General features: G+C 32.2%; 1 protein-coding gene across 2 annotated transcripts in view; it reads left to right on the forward strand.

The window, feature by feature from the left end:
* Window positions 1-553: 553 nt before the first annotated feature.
* Window positions 554-24696, forward strand: part of LOC128172308 (uncharacterized) — a 131111-nt gene continuing 106968 nt past the window's right edge. For both annotated transcript variants that reach the window (XM_052838103.1, XM_052838105.1), the window contains exons 1-3: window positions 554-589; window positions 1022-1072; window positions 3192-3221. In XM_052838103.1, the coding sequence (XP_052694063.1) occupies window positions 1054-1072; window positions 3192-3221 (49 nt within the window). In that variant the 5' untranslated portion in view covers window positions 554-589; window positions 1022-1053. The remainder of the gene's footprint in view (window positions 590-1021; window positions 1073-3191; window positions 3222-24696) is intronic.

Below are 24696 nucleotides of genomic sequence, written 5' to 3' on the forward strand. Positions count from 1 at the left end.
TTGATTATAATGAACTTCTATCCATATTAATATCAACGTGTGTCCTATGCCACCTTAAGAAATCATCGAAACGAAAGTTCAACACCTTCCTATGCCACGTGATCTAAAATCGTTTATGGTTTTTTGTGAGTTCTTGCACGATTAAAACAAGTATTTATGAAAATTAAAAAAAATCCCCCGCTTTATCTATAATGAAATTTAACTTATATCTGTTGATACATTCAAAGTGTTATTTTTCTAAAGACGAAAAGGTACATTTCGTTTACGCAGACACAGAAAGTTTAACTTTATGCATGTAAAGGCAAACTACAAAGTTTCAATTATAACCGTTGAACATTCAATGTCAAATCTATCACGTGCCAATGCATAAACGAAGAGTTGTATTTGTCAGAGATAAAAAAAGATAAGGGTATCTGATGTCTCGTCTATTTGTAAACATAAATTAGATAAATATAAGTCCATCGATCAAAAATGTTTGATTAATGTCAATATTTATTCATGGCAATATTTTGCTAACTGATATAAATGTACCACATTTGATAACATAATTTCAATTTGATGAATCATATAACACTAAAGGTAAAGACGGGTAAGTCGACTATACGAAATTTTAAAGTCAATATCGTTGTATTTACTCTTCACTTTTTTCTGCATGTAAAGTGTGTGGAAAGCTATAACAGTTATAACACCGTAATACACAGAGTACTTTTAAATATGTTAAATGATGAGTTTTATTATGACTTCATAAATGTACACGCTGAACTTACCTTGGGATAATATATTAATTTTGAGGTAAAACTCACAGTTGCAGACGAGGCAAAAAAATATATTTGAATATAAGCATTAAATGTTTACTTTTGGATAAGGTCGGTCGTATAACAAACCAGACCAACGCACGGTATTCAATTTGTCTGCATATACTGGTGTGTTATAGGACCTTTTTTAAAAGGCTATCTGGATATTTTTTTTAATTTTGAATCAGTTCTTAACTTTTTGTTGTTTTTGTTTAAATATATTACAGTGAACAATTTGAAAGACCCCTAATTTTGAAATATGGAATGGTTAAGAAATGGTAAGTAAATATTAATATGAACGCAATCATAGAAATATTATTTTATTTCTTAATCAAAATAATAATATTTCAAAAAATGCAACTTATGTTTTTCGATCAAGACAAATGAAGATTATTTATAATGTTATGTATTCCACTTACATTTCTCCGAGACATTAACCTTCTTCAGTATCATTCAAGTTGAGCAAACAAGTAAACTCATTTTAATTCTCTTAACATTTTCCCAAAATTGCCAAATTTATGTTTGTTTGCAAAAACCTAAGGAGCAAATTAGGAAAAAAGGTACCATTTACATATTGAAATAATTTATATAAACCTTTAAAGTTTTTGATCAGGTGTGGTTCCAAACGGTAAAGATTATGCATAAATCATTAACGCATTGTTATGCCTTTGTGTACACTTCTTTTGTTCTGATATTGATATAAAACTATAAGATAATTATTTTTTATATAAAATAGTCCAGTTTTAAAATGTTGTTGACGGGGTCGCAGCGGTATCGTGATTTTTTTTTTGTATTTTCGGATATGTAATAACGTCTTCCTTACTCAGACTTTTGAACCTAAAGTTAAAAAGTAAATTTTATAATAAATGATTAAATTTAAATGCAAAAAAAACCCCAACAATTGATGATATGATGTAATCTATGCACTGGCGGTTGTGTAGTTCGTTAGTACCTGAAAACGTGCCATTAGGACAGGCTCTTTTTTGGATCTGTATATTGAAGTAAGCTTTAATGATAAAAAAAAATATACAAGCAGAGAACAATTATTAATTGTATGCTTTATAAAATATCTTATTTTATTATTTCTGATACGTTGAAGCATAATGAGAGTCCCGAGAGTATCTAATAGCGAAAGTACCGAGCTATTTATCCTGGACGAAGAAATTGAACATTTGTTTTACTGGGGAAAAAACCTCCTTTTACTGAGTTTTTTTTTACAAATATTTCGGTGTGAACGTGTCTTTTGATAACATTTGCAACATTGAGTAGGAGAATTGCAGAACTTTTGTTTAGTAATTCTTTTTTAAATTGTTTACAAATTGTGACCTACTTTCGATTCTTCCCTTGTGTAAATCTAATATATTTGTCATAGAGAGTAGAGCAGATACGTGTGCCCCTATGGTGGAAGCCCAGAATTCACATTTGATGTTTTTTCTCGTTCTAAAATGTCACACCTTTATTGGTTTAAACATAGCACGTGACTGCCCCATAAATCTCTACGGCTATTCGGTGAGAATTAATATTAGGCTAATTGGTCTTCATTGACTGACGCTTCGACTTTACTCATTTCGACATTTCATATTATTTAATACTGAAATTCCATGTTGTATGTTCTTACAATATTTGAAGTAGTTCCTATTTGAAATTCGTTAAAATAAGAGTAGTTGCCCTTTGAATATTGATGTCACATTGTTGTGTCTGAAGCAGAATAAAAAAGCCACTTCGGGATTTTTCAAATCTCTGCAGAGGAAAGAGAGAAAACATTTAAAATTGATTAGCAACAAAATATTGTAACTTAACATTAGTAAAGCTTAGATTTTCCAAGAGTATCTGAAAGGTGAGATTGATAAGTTTAAAGAGTTTAAATGATTTAAATTGGACGAGATGTAAGGCAACATGTATACATGGGCTTGCGTAGATCATCGCTTTTTGTGAATAAATGTGACACTTGATAAAATTCGGGAAAACTAAACAATTATTAGGTTTGTTAATGACTGACTACGAAATATATCGGATTAATTTATTGCGTAGATGGCGAAACAAAACGAGCCTTCTATGAGATTGATCAACCCGATATGTATATATATATATATATGTATATATATATATATATATATCTGTAGTCAGTCGGTAACAAACCTAACAAGCAGTAGGACAATACATATTATCTCATAGACAGCTACATTTTAATCATCAGCTGTACGGAAACATTTGACATTCACAAATGAATCAATCGTTTTATCATTAACACAAACTTCTATTAAAGAATACTTTGGGAAACATTTCAAACTGAGATAATGTATATCGTATGATAGGACATAAACCTATAATTAAAATTGTTGAAAAAAAAAATTGAAGATGCATGCTTCATATTATATCTGTAATGCTTTTTTACAGTTTTCCGGGATTTAAAAGACTGGAAAGATCGTGAGTTATGAATTGATTATTTATTGTTGTACAATGTAACGAATCATTTCATTCGTAAAACATACTCATGTAAGTATATATTATAATATAATTTGCTTACGTCACAATACCACACGCATGGAAATCGTATCAATCCATTGACGTTACCTTTGACGTCATTATATTAAATAATGGGCCTTTTTGTAATTTAGCTGTTGAAAATTTTGTTTTTTTAGAAAACATTTACCTATTATAAGAGTCTTACATAACTTCGCAATTAACATGTATAAAGCGTAAACTGCCCTAAGTTATGTTATGTCATAATTATATTGGTGGGAATTAAACTCATACCTAGTCTCGTCCGAGCGGAAAAAAATCTTTTAACGACAAATAATTATTATTGCAGTCAGCATGGTTTGTTATGTGCCGAGTCTCAAAAAACTCTGCTGGCTCTTATAATTAATGTACTGAAAAGGGCTAATCATAGAAGAAAGTGTTAAAAATATACCGACTGTTCTGAAATTATTTGTAAAAAATTAGATTTGAATCTGGAGTTGTTTGTTGTACAATGTAGTAAGAATGCACTTACTTAGAAATCTCAGATGAAATAAAATTAAATAAATAAATAAATTGAAATGAATAAACACAACACTGGGAGTTTAGAAATGATTTTAATATTAGATATATTTGTCTCCAATAGGTTTAATACATAATAGATATCTACTTTTAAAACTATCAAATAGCTATCAACTATTTTGTTATGTATTCATGTTTTGTCAATCAATATTCACCATGCAGCTTTTAAGGCCTTAAACTTCGATTCCACAACTCTAATATGGTCATCTTCTTGTCTTCCAACCACAGTATCTCTTTTTATTATATCTTTTTTATTCCAAATGAAATTAAGTATGTAACTATTATGTCACGTTTTGATTTATAATACATAACATTGATTTCACACAAAGAATGTGATGTATAAATTTAGTTATGTCCTGTTTATGAGAATAATGGTTTATTTGTATGTTATTCCTCTTTAATAAGAAATATAAAGTGAATTCAGATCGTTCCCATGGTTTTTATCACTGCAATCCCTATAACCCCTATAAAAGATGCAGACTTCCTAGCAGTTTAAAGTATTCTGCTGAAGAGGTATCAACATCTTGCCTCGCCGCGTTATTCGTTGCGAAGAAATTATCAAATTGTACGCAATTTTGTTAAGCCAGAAGATTTATATTATTAAAAAAAGACAGGCCAATGCATTTTTATAAACAGAATATGCACATCAAATAAAAAAATGCATAAAATCCAAAGACCACGAAAAAAAAGTGTGATGCTAACGCTGAGGGTAATAGAACGGATTATCAACTGCGTCTAAACCAATCAGATTTCAGTATTTAACATGAAAGTATAATAAAAGAGTTTGTTTCATGTGAAATACATTTGCACTCGAGACATATACATTAATGTTAACTGATATACTATCGATATGCTGTATTATTATATTCCTAATAAAGCTACACGTATTTTTAGTCTTAGATAGGATGTATATATTTTTGCATGGGAATCTTGGTTCTTAGGGCTTAGTTGGTCATTTTATTAATTGTTCGGAGATTGTCCGGAACAAATACAAAATATGTATCGATTGTTTTTGTTCGCATAATTATCTTGTACACTCTATGGCAGTGGATGCTAAATAAGTTCTAGATTGGATCTAAATCACGCTTGGTGTTATATCTTTTTCCTATAAAACTTTAAAATATATATCTGTTTTCTAATTTCTGGACCCCCTCCCCAGCCCCCAATTTTCTTCGAACAACATTTATAAAATTTTGTGCATCTTTGCCTAAGCGATTGATGAAAAAACCCTCTATACAACATGTATTGTACTATATAAGCAGATAGAGATCTTTAGAAGTTGCCTATAGTTTGATACTCTGTAGTATGTTCTTTGCATTTGCAATTTATTTTGAGAAACTTATTTAATCATCATTATTGTATTTGTAATGGCAGAATGACATGGATGACGATTTTATTTTCGCATGCATTTTGGTATGCCCGGTACAAAAGTCAAGAGACAAAACAGTTTACACGCATTTTTTATCGAACGCGGCAAGTACCAATGAATCTTTAAAAAATTATAGTTATATTCGAAGATCTGAAAATGTTTACAGTGGGTTCTGAGAAATATTTTTGTTTTCCAGGGAAGGAGAGGACCATATTAATCATTTTTGTTTAATTAACTATTTTCAAAATTATCGGATTGTCGTTATTACCTTTTGATGCAGTTAAAATACAATGAAGTCGTCAATTTCGGGTCGTCTCCAAATTGGGGGCACTCGTGTGTGTTTCATGTCACCTTGTAAAAACTGAAGCAGAAAAAAAAAATAGAGCAGAGCTCCATGGCAAAGTCCCGAGTAGGTCTTTCGTTGTTGCTGCGAGTTGAAATATATGTGATATGGTGTCAAGCGATTATATTGACTACACTTTAAGTTTTGCTTTGGTTATAAAAACGTGTTGTGATTGACAGCCTTAAATAAAATGTGTTTTTAAAAAGAAAGGAAGAAAATACTTTAGAAAAACTATATGTTGAACACAGTTTATGTTATCGTTTCAAACATTCTTTAAGAAATGAGATGTTTAATGGCGAGGTAAATTTTTAAAGGGTAGCAAACATTGTTATAAACAGTATGACTTATGTCAGGAATTGTGGTATTTTTTAGCTGAACCCGCCTAAAAACACGTAACCTTTTCTCTAAGATAATTTCTTTATTTAAATATTTCTAAAGACTATGTGCAAGTTTAGAATTGTTGCGTGGCGACAAAATATACAGATCCTGAAACGTACTACTACACCAAAAAGCGCCCGACTTACGTGCGAGAAACGTTTCGTGTAAACTGTTTAGTGTTTCGTTTGAATCGTGAAGCGTTTCGTTTAAACCGTTTTGCGTTTCGGGCAAAGCTTGTAAATCGTTTCGAGCAAAACGTGCGAGTACCGTGTAAAACGTTCATCAGATTTTATTCGGAATTCAATTGTTTCAAAATGGCACCTTTGTTTTACATTACTTTAAACTGTTTGTGTTTGGCAAAACCCTTTTGTAGGTATTTTCATGAAAAACAATCTACAAGAAATGATATACTTATCTTTTTACAAAATTGAATTGATTTTTAACAAACAAAAGAACGGTATATGTATTAAAAGACAACTAGTTACAAAGTACATGTATATATAACGTTTTTATACGATGTTTCAGTACTGGTTCAATATAAAAATTTGCTATACGTAAAAAATATTAAATATAGTTAGCAAAACATGATTTCTATTGGAAGAAACCTGAAACAACTATAATTTACACGATCATGTTTTAATAAGCATGTACTTTTTTTTTTATTTACATCGATAACTCTTACTGAGACCATTCGTCTGTGTACAAGCAGCCCACATAACCTCGGACATCGGGTGAGACCTGCAACTGGCTGAACCTGTCAATCAAACTCTGTGTATTTGTTTTCAATGGATGGTCAAGCGTCTCTTTTTTGTCAATAGCCAATGGAAAAATTAATGACTTTAATGTAATCGGAATCAGTATTTGATAAAGCACACATTTTAAATAATAGAAAAATTATTAATTACATTAGGAAGCCATGTTTTAAATCCCCGGGAGTAAATCATGTGACCCGCCAAAATGGCAGCCTAATGCATGTCGACTGTACAGTTTCTGAACAAAATACAATGACCGCTGACCGCGTAAGACAGGTGACCGCTCTTTAGAGGGCAATTATATAGGATTTTTCATCGGAAGGAAATAAAATGACCGCATACGGAAGGTGACTGCTTAATAGGGGTGGCCGCTTCGGCAGTTTTGACTGTATTTGAACAAAATTAAATGTAAACATAGAAAGAAACTAGATACGATATCGTTACGAGTAGGTCTTCCGTTCAATTTTTTTTGACGATACCATTAAAATATCAAAGAAATTTTTAGAATTTCCACTCAACCCCTCCCTTTCAGATAATGTATACGATTGTCAATATCCTTTCAAAAGCTTGACAAAAAGTTTTGCTTTTTCACATACAGCACATTAAAGATTTAAGATTTCGGTCCCTTATATCCCTAATGACGTCATCAGTGGCTGTGGCAATGAGTTTTACAAACTAATATTGTTACGATCAACAACTTTGCTTCTATAATGCTTTACAAAATCTTGATAGCTTTTAAGGCATTTGTAAGAGACTTTACGAATACTAATATGTTTTGTTCTTACAACTAGATAAAATGGTTGTTCATTTTTGTGATACAAATGATTAAATATTTTAGGGGCCAGTCCTGTAGATCCTTAATGAGGACAGACATTGGTGCTTTTGAATCGATTAGAATCATCAATGCAAACATTTTCTCTTCTATGATGTCTAACAAAAAATGTCTCCTTTTCTAGATATATTGCGTCAAAGTTTAAGTACTTTGGCCCCTAAAAATCCCTTATTTCGTAATAAAGGGGTGTGGCAATGTTTTTTCTGATAGATATTGGTATTATCAACAACTTTGCTTCCATAATGGATAACAATATCTTTATCGTTTTTAAAATATTTGTAATAGAGTTTACGAGTCTCTTGGCCCCTAAAAAAAGGGGCCAGCCCCTTTTTCTAGATTTCGTTGGAAGAAACTTATGATCATCTACTACTTTTGTAATATATTTCTTAACAAAATATCAACTGATTAAAAGATACAGATTAAAACGTATGAACATTTTGAATAAAAATTCGTACCCAATTTTCGTGCCTAGGCGAGCACCAAGAGATAGCGCCACTGGCGTAAAACAACACAATAGTGCACAACTTCAAACTATAGACTACCTATCCTGAAAATTTCATGGTCATATCTCTGATAGTTTCAACTCTGCACAAAATAGGTCGTAAAAATGTGCAAAATGGCCGATAAATCGGTACCGGAAGTGACGACATGGAAAATCTCAAAAATGTATGAAGTTTACATCAAGTCCCATCTTCTGTAAAAAAAAAATTGATTGAAATCGTTCGAATAGTTTTCAAGAAATCGCGTGCACAAAATGTGTGGAAAAAATAATAATAACTAGAGCAAAGCTCGTTGCAAAGCAACGAGTGGGTCTTCCGTTAATGTCGGAAGTAGAGCTGAAAGTTCCTGTAAGAAGCAGAGCTCTTTAACCGATAACAAGAGTAACTAATATAAAAAGATGAAAAAATTCGAATATTCCTGGTACGACTTAACAAAATACGAATGATTTTAAGTGCGACTTAACAAAAACCTTTCCGATTTTAAGAACGACTTAACAAAAAAAAAAATCAGAATGTGTTCAAGTACGATTTAACATGTATTTTTGGTACGAGTTAATTTTATTTTGAACATTACGCTATTTTTTAAACCAAGGACGCGGAATCAAAAATTCCTGAAAAATCAATTTTTAATCCCAATATCTCTGTAATACATCCTCCGATTTTAAAACAGATTTCATGTTAGATTCAGCTTTTTAAGATCAATTCTATGTAAGAATCAAAATTCGATGGCCACGCATAGTCACGGATTTTCTTCATACTTGACAATTTGATAGACTTTGGTGAATAAAAAAGCCTAACACCATATTTTTGTTGCTATGTGGTCCCATTGCCATGGTAACCGAGGTTAAATATGTAAAAATGGCATTTTAATGCTTATTTGAGAAGATATTGTGAGTAATGTGCAGAACTTGGGGTTTCCAGGGTAGAATATATAATTAAAAATAGTTGTCATTTTTCAAAAGAAAGAAAAAAATTCATGGAGAAACGCATATTTTTAGAGCGTTTCCATGGTTACTAAATAGAAATTTTAAAATCTGTTTTCTTCATCTAATTTGAATAAAAAGTGCAAATCTTGGATTTTTTGGTAAACACTACTATGATTGTGCAATTAAAAAATTAAATATGAAAATTGAGAACCGTTGCTATGGCAACAAGCTTAAAAATAAGGAAAGTTATAATATTTTTTGGAATCTTTAAATGGATATTATTCACTTATAATGAATAAATATATAAAACCAAATGGTGAGAAAAAATAAAGTATGTCCTTAACTTTAATGACACTTGAAAAAAATCTGAATTTTTCTAAAAATAACTGCCGTTGCTATGGACTTTTCAAAAAATAAGAATTTCTGTGTGATTTTTTACGCAACTTAATTTTCCATAGCAACAACACTTCTCTGTTGCAAAACAAAGGTTTTTGTGGTGTATAATGAAAATTTAGATATATTTTTACAAGTTCCAACTAAAACAATTGCAAATAAATTCTTAAATCAGGAATGAAAGCATATCAAAATAATCTTCAATTTCTCAGTTTTTCTAAAATTTGGCCTTGTTGCCATAGCAACGGATGTCAATTTTCATGATAAAAATATGTAATGCATGGACATTGATATGAATGTAAAAATTTAACAGTTTCCCATTTGGGCTTATTAAAAAACCGCAGAAAACTGATTTCAAAAATTTGTAATGGTTTCCATGGTAACAAATTAAAAGTATTGGTTTCTCCATCAATTTTCTTATATAATTAAATAATTGAAAATAGGACAAAGGCTGTTTAATGTGTTTGATAGCTTACATTAGTGGGCAAAACCTTCTAATATAGCTTCAAACTTGGTAAGTTATGCTATTTTCCCATCTTTAGCCTCGATTACCATGGCAACGATTACCCCCAGCAACCAACTTTTAGTGTGTTTTTGTGTTTTACACCTAGGTGTGTCCATGTATGAAATATAAGGAAAATTGGTGACTATGCGTGGCCAGACCCTTTTATAAATCATTGATTCTTACATAGAATAGATCTTAAGATCTGCAAAATACGTATACGTTTTTTATTTGATCAAAAAATTTATTTTTTGGAAAAATTTGAATCACTTCCGGTTTCGACCAGAAGTGACGGATTTTTAATTCCAGCCTTATTGCACATGTAAATTGCCAAATTCATTACCACTGAAAATTTAAAGACTCTATCTTTAAGCTTTTTTGAGAAATGCCGCGGACAAAATGACTTTTTTAAAACTTTAAAAATGACGTAACGTAAAAAGGAAGTGACGTTGTTATGGAAACTTTTATATCATTGAGGAATTTCAATTGCACATAATCTCTGCAAGTTTCATTGAAATTAGTTTAAAACTTTTTGAGTAATGAAGCCGAAAAGGAGTCAGAAAAAAAATAAAAAAAAATTATAAAAAGAAACCGAAGAATAACAAGAGGGTCTTCCGTTGAAAACGGAAGACCCTAACTAGATACGATCTCGTTACAGTGCTGCTATCCTGAAAGTTGACAAGGATAGGATAGGATAGGATGCAGGATGCACGATACATGATAGAAGTATAAAAGTTAAGTTTTAGCCTATCCTATCCTATCCTGCATCTTGTAGCCAATCAGATTCGAGTATAAATTTCAGAGTTAATTTGCAAAACGAAAATTGGCTTAACAATGTATTTTCAATGTCAATTTAATACTTTTTACAAGTTAAACCATTTAAGAATAATATTATATCAGGAACGCGGTGCATAACATTGATGCGCGCTAAAATGTCGGCGCTACATCTTTGTCAATTCGTACGCAAGTACAGAGTTACTGCGATAATTCGATGCAACATTTGACATCGTCAGAAATAGATTTCTGTATTTACTTCATTGAATGTCTGCAAAGTAATAAAAGCTTGAATTTATAAATGACCAATTCGGCAATTTAAAAGATAAACATGTTTACAAGAAACAGACATTGCTTCACGTTTCATATAATTTCTTCGATGCCCAATAACATGGACGCGTATTTCTGTCCGATATTAAGCTAAACATATCGAATTAGTAAATGTTAGCTAGCTATAAAAGCTTAAGAATTTATACTTTAAAAATAACTCCGAGTGGTTTAACTATAAACGATATAAACTTCCTGAAGGAATTATTTATTTCCAGATCGTGTTTACATTTATCGCCGAACGAATCGCTCGAATAATGATATTTACGCTCAGTTATATGTGATAAGAAAATAATTTGATAAAAATATGTGACTTAACACTTCCTCAATAAGTGCATCGAAGTTATCTATCTGTTTTTTATGCATAAATATAATAAAATCAAAACTCGAATCGCTTTCCTGTTTGTTTACGTTATTGTGTCCATCCTGCGTACGATTTAATTTTACCGTAGTACAGGTAAGTAAGTTATCCCGCTCGAAGAATATTCGGTTTTAAGATTTAATTGTTCATATTGAGTACTACATTAATTGATATAATCATTTAATTCTAAAATTTCATTTCATTTAACTGGCATTCCTAAATTTTGAAGGTATGGGATAGGATAGGAAAGGATAGAGATTATTTGAAGGATAGGATGCAGCATACAGGATATAGGATAGGATAGGATAGTTTTGTCAACTTTCACGATAGCACCACTGTACGAGTAACGAGTAGGTCTTCCGTTCAATTTTTAAACGATAGCATTAAAATATCAATGAAATTTCAGAATTCCCCTCAACCACTCCCTTTGAGAAAATGTAAACGATTGTCATTATCCTTTAAAATGCTTAACAAAGAGTTTTGCTTTCTCTCATACAGAACAATAAAGATTGAGATTTTTGTCCCCTAAAATCCCTAATTACGTCATCAATGGGTTTGGAAATGAGTTTTACAAACTGATATTGTTACGATCAATAACTTTGTTCCTACAATGCATTACAAAATCTGGATCGTTTTTAAGTTATCTGTAATAGAGTTTACGACAGTCTTGCCCCTAAATAAAGGGGCCAGCCTCTTTTTCTTGAGTTCATTCGAAAGGTCTCACAAATTATATCATTTTTTGTTCTTACACTTATCTAGAATTGTTGTTCATTTTATATTACAAATCATAGAATATTTTAGGGGCCAGCCCTCTAGATCCTTAATTGGGACAGACATTGGTGTTTTGATTAATGGAATCGATTAGAATCATCAATACAGATATTTTCTCTTCTACAATGCTTAACAAAATATGTCACCTTCTCTAGATATATTACGTCAAAGCTTTAGTACTTTGGCCCTTAAAAATCCCTAATTACGTAAAAAATGGACGTGGCAATGATTTTTCTGATAGATATTGTAACGATCAACAACTTTGCTTCTATAATGCATTACAAATTCTGTATCGTTTTTACGTTATCTGTAATAGAGTTTATGAGTGTCTTGGCCCCTAATTTAAGGGGCCAGCCCCTTTTTCTTGAGTTCATTCGAAAGGTCTCACGAATACTAACATTTTTTGTCCTTACACCTATCTAAAATTGTTTTTCATTTTTGAGATACAAATGACTGAATATTTTAGGGGCCAGCCTTATAGATCCTTGATGGGGACAGACATTGGCGTTTTGATTAGTGGAATTGATTATTATTATTAAGACAGACATTTTCTCTTCTACAATACTAAAGAAAATAGTTCTACTTCTCTAGTTATATTGCGTCAAAGTTTAAGTTCTTTGGCCCTTAAAAATCCCCAATTACGTAATAAATGGGCGTGGTAAAAAATTTTTTTAATAGATATCTGTACATGTACGATCAACAACTTGGCTTCTATAATGCATTACAAAATCTTCATCATTTTTTAGTTATTTGTAATAGAGTTTAAGAAAGCCTTGGCCCCTAAATAAAGGGGCCAGTCCCTTTTTCTTGATTTTGTTGGAAAGAACTTTTAATTTTCTACCACTTTTGTTATATATGTCTTAACAATACTTAAGAAAATAGTTCTACTTCCCTAGTTATATTGCGTCAAAGTTTAAGTTCTTTGGCCCCTAAAAATCCCTAATTACGTAATAAATGGGCGTGGTAAAAATTTTTTTTAAAAGATATCTGTACATGTACGATCAACAACTTGGCTTCCATAATGCATTACAAAATCTTCATCATTTTTAAGTTATTTGTAATAGAGTTTAAGAAAGCCTTGGCCCCTAAATAAAGGGGCCAGCCCCTTTTTCTTGATTTTGTTTGAAAGAACTTTTGATTTTCTACCACTTTTGTTATATATGTCTTAACAAAATATCAACTGATAAAAAGATATAAATCAAAACGTGTGAAAGTTTTGAATGAAAATCGTACCTAATTTTCGTGCCCAGGCGAACTCCAAGAAATGGCGCAACAGGCATTAAACAACTACATACTGCACAACTTCAAACTATCGTCTACCTACCCTGAAAATTTCATATTCATATCTCTTATGATTTTCGAGTTTATACACATGTAGCTGCACTAAATGGGTCGTCAAAAATTACAAAATGGCCGACAATTCGGTACCGGAAGTGACTACGAAAAAATTAAGAAAAATGTATTAGGTTAAGATCACGCCCTAACATCTTTGAAAAAATGGTTGAGATCAATCGAATAGATTTCGAGGAATCTCTTGCACAAAATTTGGAAGAAAAAAAATAATAACCAGAGCAAAGCTCGTTGCAAAGCAACGAGTGGGTCTTCCAATAATGTCGAAAGTAAAGCTAAAACTTTCTCTAAGAAGCAGAGTTCTTAAACCAATAAACATAAGTAAATAAAACATAAAGAAAAAAATTGAATTATTTTTGGTACGAGTTCACAAAATCAAAATGATTCTAGGAACGAATTAGCAATAACATTATCAATTTCAAGAACAATATAGCAAATACAAATCCGAATGTGTTTAAGTACGATTTAACAATTATCGAATTATTTAAGGTACGAGTTAATTAAACTCTGAACATTACACTATTTTCTTTACCACGAATGTGGAATCAAAAAATTCAGAAAAGTCAATTTTTAAACACCTATATCTCTGTAATGCATCGGCCGATTTTAAAACGGATTTCAGTTTTACATTAAACTTAATAAGCCTTTATTTTTGCTTTTATGATTTATAACAAATTATCGCTCTAAAAAAAGTTAGTATTAAAAGACTTTGTAGCCCTCCTGGCCCCTAATTTGAGGGGTCAGCCCTTTTTCCTTGATATCAAATTACAGGTCTCGCATATATATATATATTGTTCAACAAGTGTTCACGAATTGTTAACCGTTATAGAGATATCGGAACAACTGTGTTTTAGGGGCCGACCCCTCAACTCCTCACTGGGGCCACCAACAACATTTTTTAGGTATCACATTGTAAACAACATTATTTTCAGCAACTTTTGTTATACAATGTTTTTCAAAATATTTCTCCTTTTTAAGATAATATTGATCATAGTTTTGGACTTCTGGCCCCTTGAAACCCCGAATTATGTAACATATGACTTTAGTATGGTCCAGTATAGATGAACAGATGTACAATGAACATTTTTGCTTCTATAAATAATAACAAATTATTTTTCAGTAAAGAGTTATTATATAAAGTCTTTAGAGCGCTCTTGGCCCCTAATTTGAGGGGCAAGTCCCTTTTTCTTAATATCAAATAAAAGATCTTATAAATATAAACATATTTTGTTTAATAAGTGTTCAGAAATTGTTGATCGATTTGGAGATATCTGAACAACAGTGTTTTAGGGGCCGAACCTTAAACTCCTTACTGGGGCCACAAACCATAAATTCTAAGATACCATTTTCTAAAAAACATTATTTTGAGCAACTTTTGCTCAACATTGCCTTTCAAAATATTTCTCCTTTTCAAGATATTAATGATCAAAGTTTTGGTCTTCTGGCCCCTTGAAACCCCTAATTACGTAACAAATGTTTAAAATAAGGTACTTTGTAGATAAACAGCTGTACAATGAACATTTTTGCTTATATAATTAATGACAAATAATTGCTCAGAAAAATTATCTACAGGTTAAAAGATATTTTGCAAAACGTGTTAAAATTTTGCCAAAAATTTTGGTGCCAATTTTTGACCTCGGGCGAGCTTCGGCGCCGTGCGCATTTTCCACAATGTCAAATACAGAGGATCATCTACAGACATTCATCTACATATCCCTGAAAGTTTCACGTTTCTATACCCTTTAGTTTCGGAGGAGTTACGTGGACAAAATAGTCCTTAAAAATTCACAAAATCTTCAAAATCTTAAATCGGAAGTGATCTCATCTGCTCAAAATTTTATATTCGCAACCACGTTTTATGTTCTATCAGTCCTGTAAATTTGGTGAAAATCGACCAAATAGTTTTTGAGTTATAGCTCTCGAAAAATGTCAGAGGAAAAATATAAAATAACTAGACACGATCCCGTTGCGAGCAACGAGGAGGTCTTCCATCCGATTTGGAGAAGAGGAAATGACATATTGCCCTTAATATTCGTCAACGTAACATATCTGGAAATGGAGGCGGGATCTAATAGTTATGGATGAAAGATTATCTACCCCTTCTCTTGATGTCATAAAAATGCTCTTGTTATTTCAAACACATTTTGTTCAAAAAGTGTTTAGGAATTTTGTAATGTTCTCGAGATATCAGGAGAAAGTCGTTTTAGGGGCCATCCATGTTGCTACTTTTAGGGACCGGATAACAAAGAAATTTTGGTAGCATTTTGTTTAACACTTTATTTTGAGCATCTTCTTTTCAATATTGCTTTTCAGAATTTTCCTCCATTTTGAGATATTGATGATCAAAGTTTCGGATATCTGGCCCCTTAAAATCCTTAATTACGTAACAAAGGAGTATATAATTGGCATGCATAGGTAAACAACGTTATAAGAAACATAATTGCTTCTATAACAAATAACAAAATATTTCACTTTCAAAGTTATCATTTACAGACTAAAGAGCCCATTGGCCCATAATTTGAAGGGCCAGCCTCTTTTTCTTGATGTCATAGGAATGGTCTTGTCAATTTAAACACATTTTGTTCAAGAAGTCTTTTTTTCGAAATTTTGTACCGTTTTCGGGATATCTGGAAAAGGTCGTTTCGGAGCCGACCTTTTAACTCCTTTTAGGGACCGGATAATAAAGACATTTTGGTTGCATGTTGTTAAGCACATTATTTAAAGCATCTTCTGTTCAATATTGCAATTTTCCTCCAGTTTGAGTTAGTGAAAAGCAAAGTTTTGGTTAACTGGCCCCTTAAAATCCCTAATAACCCCCCCCCCCCAAAAAAAAAGGAGTAAACGATTGCCATGTATAGGTGAATAACGTTATAAGAAAATAATTGCTCCTATATGTATAACATATAACAACATATTTCATTATAAAAAGTTATCATTAAACAACTTTAGAGACCTCTCGGCCCCTAATTTGAAGGGCCAGCTCTTTTTACTTAATGTCAAATGAAAGCTCTTGACATTATATAATTTCTTGTTCTACATGTTTTCACAAAATACTATCGAGAAAAAAGATATTGAAAGTAAACCAGGAAAAATCACGACGCTTTTTCAACTTTTCCAGCAAATTTTTTTTTTCCTTTTTTTCGCTAAGATCAACGGTTTTATCTTTGAATTGATAAGTTTGATCTAATCTATTCAAAAATTGGACGGAAGACCCAGTCGTTGCTCGCAACGAGATCAAATCTAGTTATTCTTTTTTTTCTTTTTGGAGCGTCTTTTCTCAAAAACAACCCAACCGATTTGCACGAAATTTGTAGAAGTAATAGAACAACGTCGTCGCTAAATATTTTAAATTTTCGAATGATGACGTCACTTCCGGTTTCAGATTTAGACAATATTGTAAATTTTTAAGGGTCATTTTGTCCACGCATCTCCTCCGAAAGTTATCAAGGTAGAAGCTTAAAATTTTCAGGGATTGTAGATGAATGTCTGTAGATGTACTCCCATGCTTCCAATTATGAAAATTGCTCAAGGCCTTGAAGCTCGCCTGAACCTGAAAATTAGCACCAAATTTTTTTCACGAAATTTTTGCACATTTTCTGTAATACCTTTCGATGTGTACATATTTTGTTAGTACGTGTAATGCAAAAGTTGTTCCAATTTACAAGGGCTTTCATTTGATATCAAGAAAAAGGGACTGCCGCCATCAATTAGGGGTCAAGAGGGCTCTTAAGTCTTCTTACAATAACTCTTTACTGAACAATAATTTGTTATTAATAATAGAAGCAAAATGGTTCATTGTACATCTGTTTATCTATACAGTACCATATTTAAGCCATATGTTAGGTAATTAGGGGCTTCAAGGGGCCAGAAGTTCAAAACTTTGATCATTAATATCTGAAAAAGGAGAAATATTTTTAAAAGCAATGTAGAACAAAAGTTGCTCAAAATAATGTTCTGTTCAATATGCAACCTTAAATGGTTTTGTTTATGACCCCATTTAGGAGTTAAAGGGTCGGCCCCTAAAACACATTTGTACAGATATCTCAAGAACCGTTAACATTTCGTGAACACTTGTTAAACGAAATGTGTTTATATTTTCAAGACCTTTTATTTGATATCAGTAAAAAGGGGCTGGCCCCTTAAATTAGGGGCCGAGAGGGCTCTAATGTCTTCTTACAATAACTCTTTACTGAAAAATAATTTGTTATTAATTATAAAAGCAACTAGACACGATCTCGTTGCGAGCAACGAGGAGGTCTTCCGTTCGATTTTTAGAATGAAATATGACATCATCGACTTTGATTTTCGACAACAAAACATGTTATGGAAAAAGGAGTGAAGTACTAATGCTTTATTGCATCGCTTTTTTAAGTTCTCTTGCTTTTTTAAATACTTGCATTTCTTTCAATTAAGATAGAAAAGATCAAACTTGTTTACCTCTGGTCCCTCAAAAACCCTAATTGGGTAACGCAAGAGAAAATCATTATATTGTTAGGATATATAAACGTATTATACCTAATCTAGCTTTAATAACCTTTCATAAAATATCCCTCAATAAAGGGCTATAGATAACAGATTTTAGAGCTCTTTGATCCCCTAGTTTAAGGGGCAATCCCTTTTTCTTGGATTCAAATGAAAGGACATTTAATTCTGAACACATTTTGTCAACAAGTGTTTAGAAATTCGTTACCGTTTTGGAGATATATGAGAAAGAATGTTTTAGGGGCCGATCCCTTATCTCCTTTTAGGGGCCGTTTAACGAAATTTTGAAGGTTGCATTTTGTTGAGAACATCATTTTGAACAACTTTTCTTCGTACTGCATTACAAAATATATTTCCTTTCTGAGATATGGGTGATCAAAATTTTGGACTTTTGGCCCCTAAAACCCTTAATTGCGTAACACATGATAAAATCATTACATTGCTTTGATACATAACTACGATAAACATATTTGCTTCTATAAGCTATTACAAAATATTCCGCAATAAAGAGTAATAGATAAAAGACTTTAGAGCCCTTTTGCATCATTTTGAACAACTTTTCTTCTGTACTGCATTTCAAAATATTTTACCTTTCTAAGATATGGGTGATCAAAACTTGGGACTTTTGGCCTCTAAAAACACCAAATTACAAAACACATGACAAAACAAATACATTGCTTTGATACATAACTGCAGGATAAACACATTTGCTTCTATAACATTTCACAAAACATCCCTCAATAAAGGGCTATAGATAAAATACTTAAGAGCCCATCGGTCCCCTAATTTTAGGGGCCAGCCCCTTTTTCTTGATATCAAATGAAGGTTATTGAATTCTCAACAAATTTTGTTCAACAAGTGTTTAGAAATTTGTTACTGTTCTAGAGATATATGAGAAAAAAGGTTTTAGGGGCCGGTCCCTTATCTCCTTTTAGGGGGTGTTTAACGAAATTTTGACCGTTGCATTTTGTTAAGGACATCATTTTGAACAACTTTTCTTCTGTATTGCATTACAAAATATTTTTCCTTTCTGAGATATGGGTGATCGAAATTTTGGACTTTTGGCCCCTAAAACCCCTTAATTACGTAACACATCATAAAATCATTACATTGCTTGAATACATAACGGTGAGATTAACATATTTGCTTCTATAATCTATTACAAAATATCCCTCGGTAAAGAGTTATGGGTAAAAGACGTTAGAGCCCTTTAGGTCCCTAATATCAGGGGCCAGCCCTTTTTTTCTTGATATCAAATGAAAGGTTATTTAATTCTGAACACATTTTGTTCAACAAGTGTTTAGAAATTCGTTACCGTTCTGGAGATATATGAGAAAGAAGGTTTTAGGGGCCGATCCCATAACTCTTTATAGGGGCCGTTTAACGAAATTTTGAAGGTTGCATTTTGTTGAGAACATCATTTTGAACAACTTTTCTTCTGTATTGCATTACAAAATATATTTCCTTTCTGAGATATGGGTGATCAAAATTTTGGAGTTTTGGCCCCTAAAAACCCTTAATTACGTAACACATGATAAAATCATTACATTGCTTGAATACAGAACTATAAGATAAACACATTTGCTTCTATAACATTTCACAAAATATCTCTCAGTAAAGGGCTACAGATTAAAGACTTTAGAGCCATTTGGTCCCCTAATTTTAGGGGCCAGCCCCTTTTTCTTGATATCAAATAAAAGGTCATTTAATTCTACACAAATTTTGTTCAACAAGTGTTTAGAAATTTGTTACTGTTATAGAGATATATGAGAAAAAAAGTTTTAGGGGCCGGTCCCTTATCTCCTTTTAGGGGGCGTTTAACGAAATTTTGACAGTTGCATTTTGTTAAGGACATCATTTTGAACAACTTTTCTTCTGTACTGCATAACAAAATATTTTTCCTTTCTGAGATATGGGTGATCGAAATTTTGGACTTTTGGCCCCTAAAAACCCTTAATTACGTAACACATCATAAAGTCATTACATTGCTTGAATACATAACTGTGAGATTAACATATTTGCTTCTATAATCTATTACAAAATATCCCTTGGTAAAGAGTTTTGGGTAAAAGACGTTAGAGCCCTTTAGGTCCCTAATATCAGGGGCCAGCCCCTTTTACTTGCTATCAAATGAAAGGTCATTTGATTATAAAGACATTTTGTTCAACAAGTGTTCAGAAATTCGTTACCATTCTTGAGATATCTGAGACAGAATGTTTTAGGGGCCGGTCCCTTATCTCCTTTTTGGGGCCGCTGAACCAAATTTTTTATGTTGCACGTTGTTAAGTACATCATTTTGAGCATCTCTTCTTTTATACTGCATTTCAAAATATTTTTCCTTTTTGAGATATAGGTGATCAAAGTTTTGGACTTTTGACCCCTAAAAACCCCTAATTACGTAACATATGAGAAAATCGTTATACTTCTTGGCTTTATAACTGTAAGATAAACATATTTGTTTCTATAATTTATTACAAAATATCCCTCGATAAAGAGTTATGGGTAAAAGACTTTAGAGCCTTCTAGGTCCCTAATTTGAGGGGCCAGCCCCTTTTTCTTGATATCAGCAGAAAGGTCTTGTAAATATCAACTTTTTTTACATTACATGTTTCAACAAAATATTTTCCAGAAAAGAGATAAAGAGAGAAAAGCACAAAAAATCACGACGCTTTTTTAATGTCAATTTTCGAGCCATAGCGAGCTTTGGCGCCAGTAGTGCTAAACATACAAAACAACAATCATGCAAAACTTCAATCTTTCGTTTACCTACCGTAAAAATTTGAGCTTAATATCTCTTATAGTTTAGGAGAACAACAGAAGACAAAATACCCATATAAAAATTAGAAAAATCTCAATATCTCAAAAACGGATATGACGTCATCAATACAAAAAATTTCCAATCAAGTTCAGACCACTATCTGTCACATCCTAGAATTTGATTGAAATCGGCCGAGCCGTTTCTGAGAAATCGCGTGCACAAAAAAAGGCAGAGAAATAATAATAACTAGACACGATCTCGTTGCGAGCAACGAGGAGGTCTTCCGTCTGATTTTATAGAAATTGAGATTTATGATCGATATTGATTTTGCTATTTAACAGCTATACATGATTTAAAACAGGAAAAGAGGATCTTCATTTTAGGTGCCTGATACTATTTTGTTTCAGGTGTAAGAGTTTTGTCCAACAAGTGTTTAGAAATTCGTCACCGTTCTTAGGATATCTCAGAAAGAATATTTTAGGGGCCGGACCTTATCTCCTTATTGGGGCCTCTAAAAAAAAATTGTAAGATTGCATGTTATTAGGGACATTATTTTGCGCATCTTTTCTTTTATACTGCATTACAAAATATTTTTTCTTTTTGAGATAAGGGTGATCAAATTTTTTGACTTTTGGCCCCTAAAAACCCTTTATTATGTAACACATGATAAAATCATAACATTGCTTGAATACAGAATTATAAGATAAACACATTTGCTTCTATAATATTTCACAAAATATCTCTCAGTAAAGGGCTACAGATTAAAGATTTTATAGTCCTTTGGTCCCCTAATTTGAGGGGCCAGCCCCTTTTTCTTGCTTTCAAATAAAAGATCATTTAATTCTACACAAATTTTGTTCAACAAGTGTTTAGAAATTCGTTACCGTTTTGGAGATATATGAGAAAGAAGGTTTTAGGAGCCGGTCCCTTATCTTCTTTTAGGGGCCGTTCAACGAAATTTTGACGGTTGCAATTTGTTGAGAACATCATTTTGAACAACTTTTCTTTCATACTGCATTACAAAATATTTTTCCTTTCTGAGATATGGGTGATCAAATTTTTTAACTTTTGGCCCCTAAAAACCCTTAATTACGTAACACATGATAAAATCATTACATTGCTTGAATACAGAACTATTAGATAAACACATTTGCTTTATAATATTTCATAAAATATCTCTCAGTAAAGGGCTACAGGTTAAAGATTTTAGAGTCCTTTGGTCCCCTAATTTGAGGGGCCATCCCCTTTTTCTTGATTTCAAATAAAAGGTCATTTAATTCTACACAAATCTTGTTCAACAAGTGTTTAGAAATTCGTTACCGTTTTGGAGATATATGAGAAAGAAGGTTTTAGGGGCCGGTCCCTTTTCTCCTTTTAGAGGCCGTTTAACGAAATTTTGACGGTTGCATTTTGTTGAGAATATCATTTTGAACAACTTTTCTTCTGTACTGCATTACAAAATATTTTTCCTTTGTGAGATATTGGTGATCGAAATTTTGGACTTTCGGCCCCTAAAAACCCTTAATTACGTAACACATGATAAAATCATTATATTGCTTGAATACATAACTGTGAGATAAACATATTTGCTTCTATAATCTATTACAAAATATCCCTCGGTGAAGAGCTATGGGTAAAAGACTTTAGAGCCTTCTAGGTCCCTAATTTTAGGGGCCAGCCCCTTTTTCCTGATATCAGCCGAAAGGTCTTGTAAATAAAAGCCTTTTTTACATTACATGTCTTAATAAAATATTTTCCAGAAAAAAGATAAAGAGAGAAAAGCACAAAAATTTACGACGCTTTTTTAATGTCAATTTTCGAGCCCTAGCGAGCTTTGGCGCCAGAAGTGCTAAACTTACAAAACAACAACCATGCAAAACTTCAATCTTTCCTTTTCCAACCGTAGAAATTTGAGCTTAATATCTCTTATACTTTAGGAGAACGACAGAAGACAAAATACCCATATAAAAATTAGAAAAATCTCAATATCTCAAAAACGGATGTGACGTCATCAACACAAAAAAAATTTAATCAGGTTCAGACCAATATCTATCATATCTGAAACTTTCATTTAGATCGGCCGAGCCGTTTCTGAGAAATCGCGTGCACAAAAATAGGAAGAAAAAAAATAATAATTATAGGGCTATAGATAAAATATTTTAGAGCTCTTTGATCCCCTAATTTAAGGGGCAAGTCCCTTTTTCTTGGATTCAAATGAAAGGACATTTAATTCTGAACACATTTTGTCAGCAAGTCTTTAGAAAATGTTTGGCCCCTAAAAACCCTTAATTACGTAACACATGATAAAATCATTACATGTCTTGAATATATAACTATAAATTAAACACATTTGCTTCTATAATATTTCACAAAATATTTCTCAGTAAAGGGCTACAGATTAAAGACTTTAGAGCCCTTTGGTCCCCTTTTATTAGGGGCCAGCCCGTTTTTCTTGATATGGAATGAAATGTCATTAAATTCTAAACAAATGTTGTTCAACACATGTTTAGTAATTCGTTACCGTTTTGGAGATAGATGAGAAAGAATGTTTTAGGGGCCGGTCCCTTATCTCCTTTTAGGGGCCGTTCAACGAAATTTTGACGGTTGCAATTTGTTGAGAACATCATTTTTGAACAACTTTTCTTTTATACTGCATTACAAAATATTTTTCTTTTCTGAGAAAAGGGTGATCAAAATTTTGGACTTTTGGCCCCTAAAAACCCTTAATTACGTAACACATGATAAAATCATTACATTGCTTGAATACAGAACTATAAGATAAACACATTTGCTTCTATAATCTATCACAAAATATATCTCAGTAAAGGGCTACAGATTAAAGACTTTAGAGCCCTTTGGTCCCCTAATTTGAGGGGCCAGCCCCTTTTTCTTGATTTCAAATAAAAGGTCATTTAATTCTACACAAATTGTGTTCAACAAGTGTTTAGAATTTCGTTACCGTTTTGGAGATATATGAGAAAGAAGGTTTTAGGGGCCGGTCCCTTTTCTCCTTTTAGGGGCCGTTGAACGAAATTTTGACGGTTGCATTTTGTTGAGAATATCATTTTGAACAACTTTTCCTCTGTACTGCATTACAAAATATTTTTCCTTTGTGAGATATTGGTGATCGAAATTTTGGACTTTCGGCCCCTAAAAACCCTTAATTACGTAACACATGATAAAATCATTATATTGCTTGAATACATTACTATAAGATAAACACATTTGCTTCTATAACATTTCACAAAATATCCCTCAAAAAAGGGTAAAAGATAAAAGACTTTAGAGCCCTTTTGCATCATTTTGAACAACTTTTCTTCTGTACTGCATTTCAAAATATTTTACCTTTCTGGGATATGGGTGATCAAAATTTGGGACTTTTGGCCCCTAAAAACCCCTAGTTACAAAACACATGACAAAACCAATACATTGCTTAGATACATAACTGCAGGATAAACACATTTGCTTCTATAACATTTCACAAAATATTCTTCAATAAAGGGTTATAGATAAAATACTTTAGAGCCCTTCGGTCCCCTAATTTAAGGGGCCAGTCCCTTTTTCTTGATATTAAATGAAAGGTTATTTAATTATAAATAAATTTTGTTCAACAAGTGTTTAGAAATTCGTTACTGTTCTGGAGATATATGAGAAAGAAGGTTTTAGGGGCCGATCCCATAACTCCTTATAGGGGCCGTTTAACGAAATTTTGAAGGTTGCATTTTGTTGAGAACATCATTTTGAACAACTTTTCTTCTGTATTGCTTCACAAAATATATTTCCTTTCTGAGATATGGGTGATCAAAATTTTTGACTTTTGGCCCCTAAAAACCCTTAATTACGTAACACATGATAAAATCATTACATTGCTTTGATACATAACTATAAGATAAACACATTTGCTTCTATAACCTTTCACAAAATATCTCTCCGTAGATTAAAGACTTTAGAGCCCTTTGGTCCCCTGATTTTAGGGACCAGCCCTTTTTTCTTGATATCATATAAAAGGTCATTTAATTCTACACAAATTTTGTTCAACAAG

The sequence above is a fragment of the Crassostrea angulata genome, chromosome 2 (assembly GCF_025612915.1).
Source record: "Crassostrea angulata isolate pt1a10 chromosome 2, ASM2561291v2, whole genome shotgun sequence".
In the NCBI taxonomy this organism is placed as follows: Eukaryota; Metazoa; Mollusca; class Bivalvia; order Ostreida; family Ostreidae; genus Magallana; species Magallana angulata.